Source organism: Microtus ochrogaster, chromosome 5 (genome assembly GCF_000317375.1).
Source record: "Microtus ochrogaster isolate Prairie Vole_2 chromosome 5, MicOch1.0, whole genome shotgun sequence".
NCBI lineage: Eukaryota > Metazoa > Chordata > Mammalia > Rodentia > Cricetidae > Microtus > Microtus ochrogaster.
The window spans coordinates 95,103,943-95,119,063 of NC_022012.1; the positions used below are offsets into that span (position 1 = coordinate 95,103,943).

The 15,121-nt window shown below is 46.3% G+C and overlaps 1 protein-coding gene across 2 annotated transcripts in view; it reads right to left on the reverse strand.

Moving 5' to 3' along the window:
- Window positions 1-3,381: 3,381 nt before the first annotated feature.
- The window catches only part of Znf445 (zinc finger protein 445), a 14,202-nt gene continuing 2,462 nt past the window's right edge, over window positions 3,382-15,121 (reverse strand). For both annotated transcript variants that reach the window (XM_005348149.3, XM_026779154.1), the window contains exons 2-7: window positions 13,115-13,697; window positions 9,555-9,723; window positions 8,755-8,813; window positions 8,371-8,497; window positions 7,116-7,226; window positions 3,382-6,304 (exon numbers count right to left, since the gene is read on the reverse strand). In XM_005348149.3, coding sequence (XP_005348206.1) covers window positions 4,233-6,304; window positions 7,116-7,226; window positions 8,371-8,497; window positions 8,755-8,813; window positions 9,555-9,723; window positions 13,115-13,537 — 2,961 coding nt within the window. In that variant the 5' untranslated portion in view covers window positions 13,538-13,697 and the 3' untranslated portion in view covers window positions 3,382-4,232. The remainder of the gene's footprint in view (window positions 6,305-7,115; window positions 7,227-8,370; window positions 8,498-8,754; window positions 8,814-9,554; window positions 9,724-13,114; window positions 13,698-15,121) is intronic.

The following is a 15,121-nucleotide window of genomic DNA, read 5'->3' on the forward strand; positions in this document are numbered from 1 at the left end:
CTGCTCTTCTCCATCATCCAACCTCACTCTACATGGTGTGCCTATCCATCTCTCTCTCACCCACCACGTGGCTCGGGACCAACTGTTTTCCGGGACCTGCAGCGTGGTCTCGTGGGGTGCCCATCGGTCTCTCTCTCCTCATGGGACCCTCTGGGGCTCGCTGCTCCTCGTGGCCCACTGCAGCCACTTGGGGAACTTTGCCGTCCCTGCCTGGGACTGGCTGCTCTTGGGTCCTGCAGTCCACTGCCCGCCACTACTTCAGGGAGCTGCAGCATGGTCTGGGGACCTGCAGTGTGGTTCCACCGCCCACTGCCTGCCGCCACTTTGGGTATGGTCTTGGGACCACCTGCAGCCACTCGCGGATCCGCATCTTACTTTTACCCTAACAAACCTCACTGCGAATTGTTATCTAATTCCCCAAGAAAACCCGCTTCACACTCACACCCCTCCACAAAACTGAGACTTTCCGAAAAAAAGTTGGGCAGACAACACCAGTCAGACAACAAGAGGGGCAGGTGACTCGGATTGGGGATTACAGAATGCCCTGGTGCAGTAACAAAAACCAAGGCTGGGAGAGGTTGGGATTCCCTCCTCCCACGGTGCTACAGGGAGAGCCAGGACACCCTTACCAGCTTGCCCAGATGGAGGAAAGGTCTCAGGCACTAACCCAGCTCAGTTCCAATCCTGTCTCTTTACCTCAACACATGCAGTCAACAGTTTCACAGTTAAAATAACTGGTATGGTTTTTTTGGCTTTTCAATATTCTGACTGATACAATCTTGTTATTTTTAATAGTATTAGTACTAACTTAAAAGATGTGGTACCTGGCACACAAATACTCATTTTTTTCCACCTACCAGGAAAGTTGGATGGCTAACAAGCATCACTGTCCCAACTCCCATGCCAACAATAAAATTGCCCATATCTTTTCTTCTTCAGCAAAAGGAATTGAGAACGCTCACAATCTAATTCAGAGATGATACTGAGACACAGAACACCCTGGTTTTCTTCAAACTGGTGCACTGTGGCTGTTTAACCATCCCAACAGCCATTTTGTGTTGCCCCCCCCCCCCCATCTGTTGAGGCAGGGTTTCTCTGAAACAGCCCCCACTGTCCTTGAATCTGCTTTGTAGACCTGGCTGGCTTCAAACTTCACCACCACCAATTTTAGCAGGTAAGAATGTTGAGAATTTAAGAGATAAAGTGGGGGGGCTGGAGAGATGGCTCAGCGGTTAAGAGCATTGTCTGCCTGCTCTTCCAAAGGTCCTGAGTTCAATTCCCAGCAACCACATGGTGGCTCACAACCATCTGTAATGAGGTCTGGTGCTCTCTCCTGGCCTGCAGGGATACAGACAGAACATTGTATACATAATAAATAAATATTTAAAAAAAGAGAGAGAGATAAAGTGGGCCAGGTGCGGCTGCGCGCCTTTAATCCCAGCACTCTGGGGACAGAAGCAGGCGATCTCTGTGAGCCTGGAGCCAGCCTGGTTTATACTCCAGAACTATCTCATAGAGAGAGGGAGGGGAGACATGAGACCATTTAAGTAGCAGCAAGTGGCAGAGCTGCAACTTCCGTTTAATAATCATTATGTGGGTATCAGAGGCCATGCTTAATTTTTTTATTTTGATATATATTTTAACAGTTGAAAAAAACCCACATCTTATCCCGTTAAATCGTAACTTTAGGATATGCTTGTGTCAATTTTTAGAAGAACAAGTGAAGCCCCATGCATTCATTCTGGTTTCACCAGCACCGCACACCCAGACATGGAGCACGTAAGCACACATCATTTCATAACTTTACACTCCTGTTTCATGTCTTTTGAATCCACAGAAAATTGTGCAAATTAACTTTATATCAGGAATGTTTACATGACAGACACCAGTCTCAACGTTACACATGCATTTTCAATACTGCCCCACCACCACCCTATGAGGTTAGTACTCCATCCCACTTAAAGAAATAAGGAAACCCAAATCAAAGTGATGTGCTCACTTCCAATATGCTTAAACTTCATATAAACAGTGTATTATATTATATACAGCTTCTGCAGCTCTCAGTGTAGCTTCTACAGTCATTGTTTTTGCTGTTGTTTTGAGGCAGGGTATTGTTCTTTATCCTTGCATGGGGTGTGAACTCTGGTTCTCTTGCATCAGCACCCCACAACAGGACTCCAGGAGAGCACCTCCAAAATGAGTTTATTATTCTTTCTGAAAGACCAGACAACCAGCTCCTGCACTGTATGTTCCGCCAGCCCCGCTACCTAAACCCTGCTGAGCGAGCTGACTCACGCCCACCACTCTTCACACTAATCCAGAAGGGACCCAATGATAAGCTCTCGATTTTGTAAGACTTTCAAGTTGCCTAGCAATCTGTCTTAATTTCCACTTACAAAGGAGTCTGAATCCCAGTTGTTCTACCCATTTCACACTTGAGCTTTCAAAAGCTAACTTTTGTAAGAGATTGCTAAGACAACCCATATGGCTCCTTCTTTGCACACTGGTCTGCCAGTCTTCGGTTAGGATACAACTGACCACACTGACCAGGTGAACAAGAAGTCACCCGACAGTCAGTCACCCCTCCGTGAGGGTCTCCATCCATCTGTCTCTCTCCCCCCCTACTTCAGTTCCTCCGTCAGCAGAAAGGCCAAGCTGACAGAAGCCTGTGCTTCCCAAGCCAAGTTCGAGTATAAGATTAGACATAGCTACCAAGACAATCAGAAGCTGTCTGCCATCCTGCAATCCACTACTCAAATCACCCATAGCTGGGCTCCTACCCTGCAGCTGTGTACTTCTGCGTATGACTTCCCTCCAATACTTGACTCAAGCCCAACTTGTCTGATCAAGGCTCACTTAAGATAAAGCTCCACTCGGCAGAGCTAGGTATCTTCAGAGAGGCGATTTTAAAATAAAGACTTTTAATGCTCATACTGTCTTCTGAATGGATTTCTTATAAGTAGTTTGCTTGCACCTGTGAGCCACATGCAGAAGTCAGGACAGGGCATGAAATCCCCTGGGACTGTAGCTGGCTGTGACCTGCTTAGTGGGTGCTGGGAACTGAACCCACGCAAGAGCAACAAAAGTATTTAAGTGCAGAGTCATTTTTCCAGTTTGGAGAAGCAATGGAGCCTGTTTGTTTTGCAAAAATCCATTTAAGTACCCAAGCTCAGCTTTCCCATGTGCCTGGACACATGAGGAGCAAAGACAAGTATAACTGAGACCCCAGGTGACATTACCAGCTATGGCATGGACCTCAAAAAGAGACGGGAGCAAGAGGAATTAAAGGACGAGGTCCAGGATAATCTACAGTGTGAGCACAGGGTAGACCAGAGACTCCCCTGGAAAGATGGACCCAGGACTCAGTTCCAGTCGACTCCACCCAGGGGTCCCCACACTAACCACCCCTAAAATCAGTCGCCAGACAAGATCCTTGTCCTCTACCCTGAGTTCTTTCTCCATAGAGTAACATAACTCACTCTACAACCCAACCCCCTCCAGCTTTTTAGCCAATTAGGGTTTTTGTTTAGGTTTTCTGAGGTAAGGTTTCTCTATGCACCCGGCCCCGGTTAGTTTTTATTCTTCCAGCAGGTACTCTCCGGACAGCCCATTTAAAATCACCGCTCACATCCTAGCCAGATTCCTGCCACTCTTCTCTGGTCTACTTTGTCCTCAACACACATCACCATCCAGGCTATGATCTAATTCATTTAAGGAAGAATCCAACAAACAGCAGGGTTTTTGTCTGTTCTGGCCACTTATATCTCAGCACAGATGATGGATCGATATGCTTGTTGAGATTAAACAATGGAACCCAGCACCTGTCCTTTGCTTTAGGACCATCTAGCCAATAACCACCAGCTAGCTGTGAGCGCCCAGGGGACGTCCGAGGGAACGGCACTGACACAAGTCAAACCTAAAGAGGACCTGGGGGTCTAGATGGCCCCTTCCCAGCAGACACACGCGCACACACACTTTCTAATCACAGACAGCAAGAGTTATACAAGGAGACCTGGGCTGCATGGGCATTACTGTCCAGTACCACTTTCCAGCAGGTAGACTGAGGAGTCCCTGACCTCTTCAATCCTTTTAAAAGCTTTTAAAGACCTCACACCAAGAACCCCCCAAACAGAAACGACCAAGTCCTCGTAGAGGTTTTCCCAGTGCCTAACAAGCTCTCTAGAAATGTAACCAGGAACTATTCCCCACCGCCACTGTCATCAGACCCCAGGCTAATCTCTAACATGGTTTTTCATGTGCCGAGTCAAATTGGAAGACCACCTGAAGGTCTTCCCACACGCCTCACATTTGAAGGGCCTCTCTCTGGTGTGAAATCTCCTGTGGCTAGTGAGACGGGAATGTTTGCTAAAGGTTTTCCCACAAACACTACACTTGTGGCAGCCTGTGGGTCCACTCTGGGGTGCAGTGAACCTGCAGCTCTCGTACTCTTTGTGGGGCTTCTTTCCACTCAGTCTTAAATCCTGAATATTTAACCTTGCATCCCGACAGGAGGACAAGCCAGCATTATCAGACTGTAGTGCTCTGCTGTGTCTTCTCTGCTCAACAGAACGGACATGTATCCCAACAAAATCTTTACCACGCCTCTGGGATTGAAAAGGTCTCTCTGTAGCATGGATCCTCTGATGATTAACAAGACGATAGTTTCTATCAAACGATTTTTCACACAGGTTGCACTTAAAACGTTTCTCTCCACTGTGTATTCCCTTGTGATCCATAAGGCTTCTTTTACGTGTAAAGGTTTTCCCACATTCTTGACACCAAAAGCGCTTCTTACCAGTGAGGATTCTTGACTCTAAATTTGAAGTGTCTTGACTTTCATGATAATCATACTGCTGGTACTGCTGGTAATAAGAGTGCAGCCTCTCATGTCGGGAGAGATTGGAACTCCATCGGAAGGCTTTGTCACACTCCCTGCATTTATAGGGCTTCTCCCTCGTGTGAACTCTCTGGTGAACAAGAAGGAATGAGCGAATTCGGAATGTTTTGCTACAGAATTTACACTTGTGAGGCTCTTCTGTGTTGTGCTCGCTCTGAGGAATGTGAAACACCGCACCCTGACTGAGAGGTTGGCCACTTTCAGGCTCTCTTTTAATAGTATGAAGCCTCATATGAATAATATAACCTGACCTATAGGTAAATGTTTTCCCACACTCATTACATTGGTATGGTTTCTCCCCTGTGTGAGTCCTCTGGTGCTCAATGAGTGATTTCTTTTGAGTAAAAGTTTTCCCACACTGATGACACAGGAAAGGTTTCTCCACAGCAGAGATAACCTGCTTCAAGTCTTCTCGACATTTCTCTTTCTTCTGGTGCAATCTCTTATGACGAGAAAAATTTGACTTCCACCTGAAGGATTTCCTACATCTGGTACATTTATAAGGTTTTTCCTGTGTGTGAATCCTTTGGTGTTCAAGAACATAGGACTTACAACAGAAGGATTTCCCACACTGGCTGCAGTCCAAGTGTTTCTCCTCACCGCTGTCTGTCAAACAATGACTGAGATCCAGGTTGGAGGTAAGAGCTTCTTTGCACTCATCAGATTTAGTATGGGTTTCCTGGTGCACACGGAGGGTTGACAGACGCTGGAAAGCTTTCTCACAAAAACTGCACTTATAAGGTTTCACTCCAGTGTGAATTTTCTCATGCCGCACACAGTTTGAACGCCACTTGAAAGCTTTCTCACACACCCTGCATTTAAACAGTCTCTCTTCATAATGGCATCTCTGATGGTCTTCAAGATGGGAGCGCTTACCGAAGGCCTTCCCACAGTGATGGCACCTGTAAGCCTTTGCCCTCACCGTATGAACACTCTGAGAGCTGAGGAGGAAGTCCTTCCCGCCTGTGTCCTGTTCACTGTCTTTTAGTCCAATACGAATACTCTGATATGCACCAAATCCCTTATCTGTGTTCCTGAGCCTATATTTCTTGTTATAACGGTGTGACCGTTTTCTGAAGTGTCTGTCATGGCCATGTTTAAAGGAAAGTTTTTTCTTAGAAACACTCACATACTTAACATGTTTTACATCAAGAATATTACTGCTTCCCAATACTTCAGATTCTCCTCCTGTCTCGTTACCCATGTCAGTTCCTTCCTTCATCTCTTTTACTTGTATGGGGCTTCCACAGGGCCTCTGTAGCTTGTTCTCTTCAAAATATTCTTTGAGTCCTGTTCCATCAGAAACACTTGTCTCAGGACATACTGATGGCACAGTAAAAGTTTCTGTGTATTCTGAAGGCTCCTGTTTCAAGATGAATTTGCTTGACTTAATCTGGGACTTACCTCCTGGTGAAGAGAAAAAAAGTACAAGGAAATATATTTTCCCCCATATTTGCAACCGAAGAAGGCAACAGGAAGCTATAAATTGGAAGATTCTTGCCTGAGTGCTATTACCTTCTTACAAGAGTCAAGATTATGACAAAACCGTAAGAAGTATCTCAAATAATAGGGAAGGGAAGAAGAAGGGCCAATCCAGCAGGGAAATAAAAAGAGCTAAGGAGCCGGGCAGTGGTGGCACACGTCTTTAATCCCAGCACTCGGGAGGCAGAGGCAGGCGGATCTCCGTGAGTTCGAGGCCAGCCAGGTCTATAAGAGCTAGTTCCAGGACAGGCTCCAAAGCTACAGAGAAACCCTGTCTTGAAAAACCAAAATAAAATAAAATAAAATAAAAAGAGGTAAGGAAGAATATTAATAGCAAGACAGTAGAGAAAAATCATGGCGCAGGACTGATCACTGCACAAAAGTCCCCAAAAGTTAAGACGTGAGACTCTAAGGGCCTGAGAGAGCCGAGTACCAAGCTCACGGCGGAAGGGATAAACACAGGCAGTGCAGACATGGGTACGGGGCATCATAACCAAGGGAAAGAGAACAGGGAAGCCCCGTGATGAGTAAGACCAATACTGAGATGCTGAAGAAGGGACAAGGCTGGGAAGAAATGGCCTTCCATAGGCCAAGAGGGGGAAAGAGGACTAGGGGCCCCAGCTCCCCTTAGTAACTCCTAGGACACAATGGAGGATGTCCCTAGTGACATATTTAAGCATGAGAAAAAGCAATAAATTTAAGAGGGGCAGAGCATAGCAGATTTTATAGAACTCACCTTCAGGGACAGTACCTGGATCCCTCTTTGGCTGAACTGTGCAGACATCCACGACCCATGGCTTCCTTGCTTCCAGCCAGGATATGAGAGCAGGTTTGGGAGATGACTCCACTGCAGGAAAAAGGGAATGGGGTGGGAAGACAGGACACAGAACTACTCTCTACAGCCTAAAGTCCTGGTAGAGAGGAGGCAAGGCCAGAAAAACAAATGGAAGAAGCTAGGGCAAGATACCTGATCAGTCATTTCTGATAGCTCTAGGCCAGTCATTTCTCAACCTTCCTAATGCTGTGACCCTATAGTACAGCTCCTCATGTTGTGATGACCTTCAACCATAGTTATTTTCGTTGCTACTTCTGTAATTTTGCTCTCATTATGAATCATGATATAAATATTTCTGAAGATAGAGGTTTGCCAATGGTATCACGACCCACAGGTTGAGAACTGCTGCCCTAAGCAGCCATGAGAGGCTGACTGGAAAGATGCTTCATCAGTTAAAGGGCACTGGTTGCTCCTCCAAAGGATCTGGTTCAGTTTCCAGCATCCACATGGTGGGTAATAACCATCTCTAACTCCAATTCCAAGGGATCTGATACCCTCTCCTAACTTCCATGAGCACTGTATGAGGTGGTGCACAGACAAACACCCACACATTCTTCAAACTACATCAGTCAACCATGTTTGAATGGATCAACCTGGAACTTGAAATAGCCTCAGTCTTTTCTTTCTTTCTCTCTCTTTTTTTTGTTTTTGTTTTTCGAGACGGGCTTTCTCTACATCACAGTCCTGGTTGTCCTGGAACTCACTGTGTAGACCAGGTTGGCTTCGAACTCACAGAGATCCAACTGCTGGGATTAAAGGCGTGCGCCACCACCACCCAGCCTCAGTCTTTTCAATAACCCCATATGACAGACTATGACAGACATTACCATCTCGGTTATTTAAGAGGGATTGTTAGTTTAGTGATAGATTAAGTAATAAGGTTGGTAGTTACAGAGCCGAAGTCTAAGGCTACACATTATAATAAAACACAAGGGCCAGTGAAGATGGCTCTGTGAGTAAAGGCCCCTGTTGCCAAGCCTAGGACTCACATGGTTGGAAGGACAGAGACCCCTCCCCTCTCACTAACTGACTTCTCACTGTATGAGCTGTGGCAGTCAAGTGCCTACAAGCATACACATCCATGCACACAAATGAGTATTTTTTTAATTAAAAAAAAAGGTAAAAGTGGAGGTTGGCAGGGATGCTAAAGACTTACCAACAGAAACTACATTCCCGTAGTTCTCCAGCATAACATCCCGGTAAAGATTGCGCTGAGCAGAGTCCAAGCATCCCCACTCTTCCTGAGAGAAGGTCACCCCCACGTCCTGGAATGTCAAAGCTTCCTGAAAAGTAAGATAAAAACAATGATTTAGAGTTGATCATGGGTCTGATACAGAATTAACTAATACTGGGTAAATCTGGCCACGGTAAAAGACCATCACCCAGCAGAAAGCTCTGGTCTCCTAAATATGAAGTCAAATGACAGTCCAGGATGAAGAAAGCCTCACTACTCATAAGGTAGCAGTGCCTGAGACACCAAAAAAGACCCAAAGCTGGCTCACCTAGTGCCAGTTACCAAGGGCTTGGTGATTGTTGTTACCTGGCATCCGATGTCTTCTTCTGTCGGGGGATGGGCAGGCTCCAAGACAGCAGCAGCATCTGAAGGAGGAAAGAGCCGTCAGAGAGCTCTTGACACCCAGGAAGCCCACTCTCCTCACTCCCTCAAGCAGGCAGACTGCTGTTCAAGATGCACAGACGAGGGAGGGAGGGAGGAGGGAGGGAGGGAGGGAGGGAGGGAGGAGCAGGACAGACTCCATTTTAGACCGGAATTGACTGGGGGCTGAATTTGGTTCTGGTCAAAACCACAAAGTTGTAGAGTTTGTGCCCCAGTCAAGGCAACCCCACCAGGTAGGCCAGCCAATGAGAAACTCTGGTCAGTGTCTGCGGGCTCCAGATGTCCTTGTGACTTCTCTGTGTAACCAATAACTTAAGTGCCCTTAGACCCTAGTCAACGAATGACTCAACCCTGAAACGCCAAGGCATGTGGGTTTTCCCTTAAAAACCCATAACCCTGAAAGCCTGAAGCCATTCTCCGTCACCCGCTACATCAGGGTGCTGGGTGATGGCCCAAGCTGGAGCTTTTGATCAATAAACCCCTGTGTTTACATGGGATACTGGCTCTGTGGTGGTCATGTTTGGGGATCTTACAACGCCACACGGGCACCAAACATTCCCTCAGTGTCTTTTGGGAACTGGAAGGGAAGAGTGGAGGGCAACGGAAGACACCAACCAATCATGAATCAGGGGGGAGTTCAGGAGAACACAGAGCTAGGTGACAAAAAGTTCTTGTGAGGTAACACAGGATGTATAACAGAAAGCTGGGGTCTAGGCAGTGAGTACCATCTTGCCCAGCCAGGAATTTACAAACTCCTAGTCCATGTGGAGGCTCCAAATGGTCCTCTAGAGCAGAACTGTTCCTGAGCCGTGACGTAGGGGACCATATCTGTGCAGACTGCAGAGCTCCAGTGCCTATCCAGTGCACACCTGGGTTCTGAGCAAGGCATGGGTCCTGGCAAAAAGAAAATGTTATGAGAACATTCCAACAGAAATAGGAAGCAAATTCATAAATAGTCCCTGTACAGGGATGGGCCACCAGGCCCGCTGATCATTTCCTGGCGAAAGGCACCCAAAAAGAAGACAAAAGAGAAACCTTTTATTCCATGGCCTCCCTGCACCAGGGAGTCCGTAAGGTTACCACTTAACATAAGGGTACACATGGCAAGTTGGTAATAGGAATCCTCACATGGCACAGGGAAGCCTTCTAATTACTGCCTACCTGTCCCCTGGCCTAAAGATGAGAAATGAAAGGGAATGGAGGAACAATGGTTTGCAGCAAAGACCAGACAAGTGTACTGAAATGGACAATGGCCTCAGAGAAAGCGGGCTTTCAAACTGTAAACCTGGCAAAACAGTGACCACCATCAGAGGCAATATTAATTTTAAGAGTCATCCAGGAAAGAAACCACACAGAAAAGCTCTCCTATGCTCATCTGTTGGGTCCCTTGGCATCCCCACTTGATCTGTTTTGCACTCTTGTGGTTGGTTGCTCCGAAACCAGGAACAAAAACAGCAACAATCTATTGTTTTCAGCAATGTTTCTAAGGATGTTTAGCCCTAAGCCATGTGAGTTACGGTGATGAGCTTCCTGCTTTTGCTGGCTCTGCCTCCCCTGCTGAGGGCTATATATACAATGTGAGAAAGGAATAAAGGCTTGCCTGCAGAACCTGAAGTGTGCTGTGTGTTAATCCTGACCTCCCTGGCTCACAGCACGCATCCTCTCAGAGAACAGGAAGGAGGGCTTTGCTCTTGTGCTTCAGGCAGCTCTGTCTCTGAGACAAGGCTTTCCTTAATGTAGAAATGAACTCCAGTATATATGCAAGACAGCTCCTCTGTGCTCTTCCATTCAGAGTTCATGATTCCTGACTCCTTTCTGCTCCTCCTCTGCCCCTACCACCCAAGCCTATGGTTACCTTTTTTTTTTTTTTACTGTGTGCACAGTGTTTTGTCTGCATGTATGCCTGCATGACAGAAGAAGGCACCAGATCTCATTACGGATGGTTGTGAGCCATCATGTGGTTGCTGGGAATTGAACTCAGGACCTCTGGAAGACCAGCCAGTGCTCTTAACTTCTGAGCCATCTATCTCTCCAGTCCGCCTATTGTTAGTCTTAAACCAAATCAGATTATGTTGTGGTAGTAGGGAGTGGACTAGGAAGTGTAGTCTTGCCGGAGAAGTGGCTTTGTTGGAGGAAGTGTGTCATTGTCTGTGGATCCAGATGTAGAACTCTCGGCTCTTTCTGCAGTACCATGTCTGCCTGCACACCACCACGCTTCTTCCCTCCATGACCATAATGGACTAAACTCACAATGTAAGTCAGCCCCAATTAAATGTTTTTCTTTATAGGAGATGACATGGTTGTAGTGTCTCTTCACAGCAGCAGAAATCCTAACTAAGACAGAAGTTGGTACAGTCAGTACCAGGGACCGGGCACTGCTGTGAAAGGCAGAAACCTCGTTTTTGTTTGGAGGACTGTGGACTTTGGATTAGAAAAGCAGGTGAATACTTTACTTGGGGTTTAGTGAGCCACACTAATATAAGAAGAGAAGATAGTGATAATTTGAACAGTGGTGGCCTATGTAAGGAGGTTTCAGAGGAGAATTTTAGTATATAGCCTGGATATCTTCTGATATTTTGGCAAAAAATGTGGCTGTTTTTTGCCTCTATCCAAAAAAATGTCTGCCCAAGGCTAAAGTAAAAGTTTTGGATTAATTCCATTGGCAGACGAAATCTCAAAAACAGCCTATTATTGACTCTGTTCACTCTTAATTAATTAGTATTCACTCTTACTGAAGATTTATAATGAAAAGAAGCAAATTGATCAAGGAAAAATACAAAATGTTCAATTTGAGGAGAAAAGGGGCACCAGGAAGTGGAGCTAAATCCTGTATTCGAGGAGATAAACAGATTAAAGAAAATCCTGATATTAAATGGAATAAAAAGAGTGATGATCTCTGTGCAAGATCCCATCCAGCTAAACTTGCAGCTTGTGAAGGACTGAGCCACGTGCATCAGTGCATACCTTTAAGCTTATCACGCGGAGACAGAGGCATGAACATCTCTGAGTTTGAGGTCAATCTGGACTACAGATCCAGGTCCAGGACAGCCAAGCTTAGGCAGTGAAGGAAATCATCAACAGAAAGCTGGTGAAGATATAACTGATGAGGGGCCATGTTCCAGCCCAAGCAGGCAGCGGAACATGGCAGCTCTGACCACATGATTTTGGGTTTAGAATCAAGGATGAAAGGGGTTGTGGAATCTCCCTCCATGACTAAGGAAAGCCACTGAGGCTAGGCATGTGTCAAGAATGTCCCTGAACGGAAGTTGTGAAGGTGAAGCCTGGATTGCCTTGGGGACCCCAGGATGCTGGAGGTGCCAGAGTCGTGAGATACTAGCTGAGGAAAGCTGCTAGCTGGGAAGGGAACCAGCCCGAGAGAGAGAAGTGTGTTGGAGTCAACAAAGCTCAAAGGAGTTGGAGATTTGAAGAGTGTTTTGACATCAGACATGGAGAGACAGTTTGGAGTTTACCAGTTGGTTTTTGGTCTTGCTTTGGCCCAGTATTTCCTCCCTGTGCTACCTTCCCTATGTTTTGGGATGGTAATGTATATCCTGTGTTGAAAGTATGTGATCCCTTTTTTGATTTTATAGGGGATTATAGTTAAAGAGATTGTACGAGTCTCAGAAGAGACTCCGAGCTTGTTGAAGACTATGGGGACTTTTGAAGTTGGACTAAATGTATTCTGCATTATGGTGTGGCTACAAGCCTATGGGAGCCAGGGAGTGGAATGCAGTAGCTTGAATAAAAATGGCCCCCTTAGGCCCACAGGGAGTAGAACTATTAGAAGCTGTAGCCTTAATGGAGTAGGAATAGGCATTGTTGGAGGAAGTGTGTCCTTGTCACTTCCTGCTGCCTGTGAATGCAGATGCAAACTCTCAGTTTCTTCTGCAGCGCCACATCTGCCTGCACACCGCCATGCTTTCTTACCATGGCCACAATGGACTAAACCTCTGAAACTGCAAGCCAGTCCCAATTAAATGTTTTTAAGAGTTGACTTGGTTGTGGTGTTTCTTCACAGCAATAGAAACCTTAATGGAAGTGGAGCTGGATTTTCTATACTATAAACCATTTTATCCATAAACTAATTTTATTATAATTTATTAATACCTGCTGATCCTATTCTAGAGGTGGTCTTCCTGTGTGAAGTGGAAAAAGCACCTTGCTAAATGGTCCGCGATCAAAGTCCAGTTCTCAGATGCTCAGGTTATTTCCTATTTCCCTACATGCCCCAAGCTCACATTTCTCATCCACAAAAAGGCAGGCAGAGCCTATACATATCACCTACCCTCAGTGGTGCTCCATGGTGATCCCTCTGTAGCTCTTCCAGCAGGGCAACAACCTCTGCACCACTCTCTGGGCAATGGAGCTGCACCCACGTCCGCAGCTCTCCAGGCAGGATGCTCAGGAACTGCTCCAGCACCAGCAGCTCCAGCATCTGTGCTTTGGAAAGAACATCAGGCCTGATCCACCAGCGGCAGAGCTCCTGGAGCCGGCTCAGAGTTTCTAGGGGCCCAGAAGACTCATGGTAGCGAAGCTGCCTGAAGAGCTGACGGAACAGCTCCTGTCCAGGGCGGTTAAGCGTCTGTGGCCTGGCAGTCTGCACAGAAGCATAGTCATCCTCCTCCTCTTCCTTTTTTACCTTACGAAGGTGCTCTTGTTCCCTTGAAGCCTGAGCTGAGTGGGCCGCATAGCACCTGCCTGGAGGCATCACTCTTGTCCAGGGTCACCCAGATAAAGACAAAACAAGTCTTCTGCTTTCAATGAATCACTGCTGTATCCTCGGGAGTATCTTCTCAGCACTGCAGTGCACAATGTCATTTGCTAGGTCATTAGAAGTTACTGGTAAGAGGCTGAAATAACCAACATTCCTGTTCAGAAGAAAACAGAAAAGAAAATGATGTCCATCACACATGATGCCGCCAGGTGGGGAATCACTTGTGAGAGAAGAGTATGTGCATGAGTCCTTACACAGACTGAGACCAAGGATGGTAAGCTAATAAAGTTTCTCTCAACACAGGTAAGATATGAATAGGGCTAGAAGACACAAGCAGCTGAGAAAAAGGCCAAGCAACATCTGAATAAGTAGACAGATACATTGCACCGACATTCCTGTAGGGGGAGACACAGCATGAAAACCTATCAATTCTCACATTGATGTTTAGTTCAATTCCAGCAAAATCTCAGGGAGATGGAAGGCAGAGAAGGTGGGGGATGTGTCTAGCATGTCCACATCCCTGAATTTAATCCCCAGAACCACTGGGGGAAAAAAAGAGAAAAGATATTGGCTGGGAGAAGGGGTATTTAATGGAAGAAACCACAACCCAATGGGGGTAGGGAGGGCGTCATTGGAAGATTCCAAAAATACCAGTGATAATCAATCACAAGGCTAACTCCCCCGTTTCTCAAGATTGTTCTCAAGATTATAACCTAACTTTGTGGTCAGCCAGTTTCTGGAACAAAGTCACTGAACCTGAACCGATTAACCTAGATTTTTGGCTCTACTCTTCCTGCTAGGGGTGGGGGTCTGGATTTATCCTGGTCTTTCAGTAGTTGCTGTCATGCTGGACAGAAAAATACCAGAAATCAGCAAAAGACAAAACTATACACCTAAGCAGAGTAGGGGCAGGGAGCCCAGCAGGCTAAGCAGAGTAGGGGCAGGGAGCCCAGCAGGCAAAGGTGCTCGCCTCCCCAGCACTGAGTTCCATCCCCAGAACCCACAAGGTGGGGAGAACTGACTCCACACCCATAAAAACACATTATGCACACACATGCACGCACGCACGCACACACACACACATACACACAGTAAATTAAAATTTAAAACATAATTAAAGCAGGCCAGGCATGATAATGAATGTCTATTATCGCAGCACTTGGAAAGTAGAGGCAGGTGGATAAGGAATTCAAGGCCAGCTTGGGCTGACTGCTAAGACCCTGTCTCAAAACAAAACAAAAACAAAGAAGTGGGGCCAGAAGTAGACACTGACATAATCAGATCACATTTAAAAAGCAAGGACAGTCAAGTCAGCAGAGTCCCATCATTTAGGAGACAGAAGCAGGCAGGTCTTTGTGACTTGGAGGTGAGCTGTAACAGCAAATCACAGGCCAGCAGGCTATGTGAGAGACTGTCTCAAAAACAACAAAGCAAAGAAAAAGAGCAATCTTTCTCACAAGGCCTCACAACAAGAAATGTAAAAGAAAAGGAACACAATATTCATTAATAAAGGCAAGATGCAGCCGGGCGGTGGTGGCGCACGCCTTTAATCCCAGCACTCGGGAGGCAGAGGCAGGC